This window comes from Branchiostoma floridae, chromosome 8 (genome assembly GCF_000003815.2).
Source record: "Branchiostoma floridae strain S238N-H82 chromosome 8, Bfl_VNyyK, whole genome shotgun sequence".
NCBI lineage: Eukaryota > Metazoa > Chordata > Leptocardii > Amphioxiformes > Branchiostomatidae > Branchiostoma > Branchiostoma floridae.
In genome coordinates this window covers 23,308,077-23,314,191 of record NC_049986.1, presented here as the reverse complement: position 1 = coordinate 23,314,191, position 6,115 = coordinate 23,308,077, and the positions used below count along the sequence as shown (strand labels likewise).

The 6,115-nt window shown below is 39.3% G+C and overlaps 1 protein-coding gene across 1 annotated transcript; it reads left to right on the top strand.

Annotated features, from left to right (window-relative positions):
* The first annotated feature begins 3,779 nt into the window (after positions 1–3,779).
* LOC118421984 (gastrula zinc finger protein XlCGF57.1-like) lies at positions 3,780–5,195 on the top strand. Its single transcript, XM_035829487.1, has 3 exons — positions 3,780–3,999; positions 4,708–4,840; positions 5,174–5,195. Exons 1-3 carry the CDS (start codon positions 3,780–3,782, stop codon positions 5,193–5,195), a joined length of 375 nt encoding a protein of 124 aa, XP_035685380.1.
* Positions 5,196–6,115: the final 920 nt, after the last annotated feature.

Here is a 6,115-nt window from a genome sequence, read left to right as displayed (position 1 = left end):
CCCACTGTATATAATATACATGCAAAATATGCCATCTAAGAGTCACCACATCTAAATTGGTGCATATCATGGCTTAACTGGTGCCCATGGCTGCTGAGGCATGATGGAATAGAATTTTTATAATACATATATAACGTTATATATACATATATATACATAATGTATATATATATAACTGTTATATTTTATGAGCTATCCAATTCTGTTTTGTCTTAGAGGGTAATACTAATGGCATGTAGCTGGGGGATACTTATTAGTCTAGCCAAGTCTTGATCTTTGTGACAGGGTCCTATTAAAAAGTTTGTGCCCTGCCAAGGAAGTAGCCCGCCTGCTTTGTAGCTTAGTATTGACCTAGTCCAGATTTTCCGGAAACCCTTGACATGAAACGTTTTCCGCGAGGATACAAACATGTCTGTAATTAATACACCGGCGAAGAACGTTAACGACTTTGACAGACACAGGCACTCACAGACCGTATGATTAAATCTCAGCCATACTAAATTCATCCAATACCATATAACAACTTACAGTTCAGTTCAGCAACTGATCTCTTCAAAACCTGAGGCTCTTCGTTAATATCGGAAGGTTAATTGTGAAACATTATCATGCCAAAACATAGCAGGGATTTGATTCCCATGCTTACCTTTTGATGTATCCTTGCCCTCACGCAATGATGAGAACTGCCAACAAAAACTTTCCATCGAAATTTCCATCGAAGACCTTATTTCACTTTCGATCCTCTGGACCCACGTAAATTAGGGGCGCCGCCATTTTGTGGGATTGCCTTCTGGAAACCTTCCCGTCAGTCTGTGCGTGAAGGATTGAGGATTCAAGCTCGAATCTAGTCAAAGGAATCCTTTGAAGGACTAAAGGATTCCTTTACACTGCTACCTAGCATGAATCCTATGCCAGGATTCATAGTTAAGTAACATGAATCCTGTATGTATCGTGCGAATAACGGGCAGATCAGATGAGTCACCCATACAGCCATAAGGGAAGACATACAGGTTAAAAATCCTACACTTAAACCACGATGCTAATGCTCTATAGTACTGAAAGACACTTCGTCATATAGCATCATATAGCACAGAAAACTAGTGAAAATCTCTGAATGTATGAATTTATATACATTGAAATTTAAAATTCTTGGATGCCATTGTGTAGATTTATAGCTAGCCATGTTCAAAAACCAATGGAGATATTAAAAAGAAATAACTTTAGTTGAAAATACTATTTTGTTACAATTATGCTTGTTTGCTTGTATTTCCATACACATATTTGACATTCTTGTAGACTAAACCTATGGCAATTTCTGTAGCTCTGTAGGGACGTGAGACTATTGTATGTAGTTTTCTTGTATTAGTTAGTGTAAGAGCTATCTGATTTTTTTGCGAAATAGAGGGAAAGAGGGAATAGGAGAGAACGAAATAAAACCACCGCGAAGATTTCAAGATTCATAGCAACACATTGAGGTAAACGTGACAAGGTAGTCTGTCTCGCTAACTTTAGCTAATCTGAACTGAATATATTTTTTAGCAGCTTAGAGATCGAACATCCATAATGTATTTTGATATAATATACTGTAAATGCATTTAAGTTCGCGGGGATTTGATTTCGCGTTAGCGGGAAAATAGAATTTTCGCGGTGGTTTGAAGTTCGCGGTAGCGCCATAGACTAGTAAAAAACAATAAATTATTATAATGGGAAAAAAGGTTCGCGGTGGTTTTGAGTTTGCAGTTGAGTGCGAAAGCCGCGAACATAAAACCACTGCATTTACACATACGTTTATCCGCCTTGGGTAGAATTTTGTACAAGGCAACACACACTAAGTTGTGTTCGACATGAAGTCTAATCGTAGCCTAATGTGTTAAACTTGAGTTAAACGAATGCAATTCTTCTTTACAGCATCGGATCCGATCCCAAGTTATACAACCTACACAAAAATGAGGGAAGGTACATAAAATGCTGGCTTGGCGTTCGCTACTATTATAGAAAGGATACAGGAATGCAGAAATGTTGTTTTCATGTTCGCGGTTTTCACAGTAATTGATTGACGCGAAGTCAAAACTACCCCGAAAATTTCGCATGTCTATATAATAAATACAACCAGAGGCGTTATATAGGTAATTAGGTCCAAAGTTTGGAATTTGTATGCATGTCATGATGAGGAATGTTGTGAGGTGTGTCGAAATGGTATTTCTATTTAAATCATTTGGAACTGCGTCAGTACATATAAATGATATGCCAAACACATCATGTTGATTCATTCATATACCTGCATATAAGGGATATCTCTGAATATCTAAACACTGAACACTGAAATAAAGAGTAGTTAAATCTGAGTAAAGATAACACACTGTTGTATGTCTACACTGTTCTTATTATGATCCTTGAAGTCAGTGGATTGCCTGTGTGCGTTTGTCCGCAAAAAACTACCTAATAACACAGCACTTAACAACATATTTGCCTATGTAGTGTATATCGAATTTTTGCAGGTTAAAATGTTGGTAAATAATTAACACTAATGCAGGAGAACGTAATCAGTAACCCTGAGGCGGTTATACTGTGACCTGTGTTCGATCTGTGTAATCAGGTTATTCAACCTTTAACCTTTGCCCTGGAAGCTTTGTTCCTTCCGCCATTTTGCTCCGTGCGAGAAGAGCTCATTTTTCTCAATCATTTGAGGCGAAATTCAGCTTATTTTAACGCTACAGCAACCAGTCAACGTTTGGACCATATAGGTAAGAGCTTCAAGGCTTACTTGATCGTAAAGAGGCCGCACGTTTGAACAATGAGACGTTTAAATGATCATTTTGAATATATAGGCATTGGCGGAGGGGGGCAAATTGGTGAGAAATATAAGTTTTACTTGATCTTAAGCAGGGCTTGAATTAAAATACCAACTGTATATGCAGGTTTGTGCAGGTTAAATTGGAGCTGTGCAGGTATTTATGGTGTCTACCTGCACCTAACCTGCACTGGTCTATGTACTGGGTTTATACTGTACATACATCTCCTATGATTTTCCGGGGGGTATGTTTATTCCGGGGGGTACGTTTATTAGATTTTGAAGATTTGTCCGGGGGGTATGTTTATTCCGGGGGGTATGTTTATTTGGGACATAAGAGTAGGTGTATGTGGATTGTTATTAACTGCATTGACTGTTACTACCTATAAAGTATAAAGAAACAAATAGCAATTGTTCCTCAATTTTAGTATGATCCATACTTCCTAAATTCAGAATGGTGCAGGTAAAATTTGTCTGGTGCATGTAATTTTCATTGTTACCTACACCAGTGCAGCCATTAAAGCCAATTAGGTCGCCTCATCATTATATCAATGTAGGCCGCCTTTTGAATAAACTGGTACGAAGATGATTTACTTAATTCTATGAATACTTTGAGCAGACAAGTCCACTGTTTGTGCATAATTTCTCACATTTTAGGGTCAAATGTCAGAAGGGTGAAGGGGTTCACTCGTAGAGCCTTTACTGCCTGTGTTGAAGTGTATACATCTCACATACATACAGGTTATCATTCCATGAGTTGGTGCTTGTTTATACTGATGTGATTCTCCTGTGTTAACAAAGGCTGTACCAAGCAGTGGAAGAACTGTTGAAAAGACCTTCGGGCATTCTGGGGACGAGACTAGCAACAGAGAGAACGAGAGAGGCACGAGAGGGCAACTGGACAAGGAAAAGGAGACTGCGTGGTTTTAACACTCCACCAACCGACAAGGTGCGCTCATCACAGATATTTGTGCAAACTCATTCAGGAAAGATGGAAGGGCAAAGAGCAGAGGATGTTTTGGATGCTGCTTTGGCTGCGTCCCACAGATGCGACCACTGCGGATACAGGGCGGCTTACAAGTCTAAGCTAACCAGCCATATGAGAAAACATACGGGTGAGAAGCATGGTGAAAAGGACTTTATGTGTGGGGAATGCGGATACAGGGTGGCTTATAAGTCTCATCTAATCAGACATATGAGGAGACATACAGGTGAGAAACCCTTCAAGTGTGACCAGTGTGACTATTCTGCTGTACAGAAAGCCAGTCTAGATCACCATATGAGAAAGCATACAGGACAGATAAAAGGGCAAAGTGCACAAGATGCTTTTAATAAATCCCACAGCTGCGACCAATGTGGATACAGAGTGGGTTACAAGTCTCAGCTAATCAGGCACATGAGAACACACACGGGTGAGAAACCCTACAAGTGTGACCAGTGTGACTATTCTGCTGCTCTGAAAGGCAGTCTAGATCACCATAAGAGAAAGCATACAGGTGAGAAGCCCTTCAAGTGTGACCAGTGTGACTATTCTGCTGTACGGAAAGGTGATTTGGACATCCACATCATGGCTAAGCATATTGGTGAAAAACCTTACATGTGTGGAGAGTGCGGGTACAGGACAGAATACAGGTATAGCCTAACGCAACATATGAGAACACATACAGGCGAGAAACCCTACAAATGTGACCAGTGTGACTATTCTGCTGCACTGAAAGGCAGTTTAATCTACCATATGAGAAAGCATAAAGGTAAGAAGTGCTACAAATTTGACCGGTACGACTACTCTACTGCAGATAAATCTCATTTGGACCAACATGTGGCTGAACAAACAGTTGAAAAACAGTTCATGTGTGGACGGTGTGGGTACAAGACTGATAATAGGTTTCACCTATCTGAACATATGAAAAAACATACAGGTTGGAAACCTTTTAAATGTAACCAGTGCGACTATTCTGCTGCACAAAAGTGGGCTTTTGACTGCCACATGGCTAAGCACAAAGGTGAAAAATCCTACATGTGTGGAGAGTGCGGGTACAGGACGGAATACAGGTATAGCCTAACCCGACATATGAGAATACATACAGGCGAGAAGCCCTACAAATGTGACATGTGTGACTATTCTGCTGCACAGAGTAGCAGTTTAGACCAACACATGGCTAAACACACCGGCGAAAAACCCTAAATGTGTGGGGAGTGTGGGTATCAGGCAGATCAGATGAGTCAAGTCAACCATCCAGCCATAGTACGGTAATATAATTCGTGACATAGCATGTAAGTATGTATAACACAGAGAACTTGTATAATCCTTGGATGTATTTGCGTTTCTGTACGGAAATACGCCCATGTCTTGACTTTAAAAAATGATTGCACATTTTTGTTTAGCTTTATAGCCAGTGTGCTGTAGTTGGTCATGTCGAAGACGTTCAAACTAATGAAAAAAAAATGAAAAGAAGAAATAACCTTAATTGAAAATATTATTTTTTTACAATTTTGCTTGTATTTCTATACACATATTTCACAAACCAACGGCAGTTTCTTTAGTATGATAATGACGTGAGATGATTGTATGTTGATAGCAGAAAGTTGACAAGGTTTGTTAGATCAGTGACTATTGATTACGCCAGTATTGGCAAACGTGTCTGTTCTGTCAGTCTCTTACAAGTTTGTTGTGTTGTGGTAAATCAAACATCAACCACGCAAATGTCTTGTCCGTTTACCATACATTACAAGAAGTTAATGCCTCCGTGTCAAGTGACCTGTGGCCTGTAAATTCCAAGGCACATGACGACCCTATGCAGGCTTTTTATTGACGTCAACCTAATTATAATTTGAATCCTACGACAACCATGTTAGCGGGTAATTGAATTCAGCAGTAGCATCTTCGTCTGGTTAACAGACTACGCTCTAATCCAACATGGCGCAGATGACGTCAAATGAAAAGCCTGTTACATTCAACATGTTGATACATTCATCTACATGGATAGAAGGAATATCTCCGCATATCTCAACATTTAACACTGAAATAAAGAGTAGTTAAACCTGAGCAAAAATTACATACCGATGTATTTTACATTATTCTTATTATCTTCCTTAAAGTCAATGACAATAGTTTGCCTGTGTGTGTTTGTGCGCAAAACACTGTCTAAAAAACCTACAAATCGCACACAACAAGACATTTACGTACGTATCCAGTGTATATCGAATGTTCGTCGGTTAAAATGTTGGTAAATAGTTTACACTTAATATGCAGAAGAACGTAATCAGTAATCCTATGGCGGTTATACTGTGACCATTGTTCGATCTGTGTAATCAGGTTATGTAACC

Bases quoted from the DNA above. Each gene is read 5' to 3' on its own strand.
- LOC118421984 (XM_035829487.1), top strand. From the start codon at position 3,780: ATGGAAGGGCAAAGAGCAGAGGATGTTTTGGATGCTGCTTTGGCTGCG. The intron at 4,000-4,707 runs GTGAGAAACCCT...AAAAACATACAG, and splicing joins ACATATGAGGAGACATACAG to GTTGGAAACCTTTTAAATGT. The intron at 4,841-5,173 runs GTATAGCCTAAC...ATTTTTGTTTAG, and splicing joins GGGTACAGGACGGAATACAG to CTTTATAGCCAGTGTGCTGT.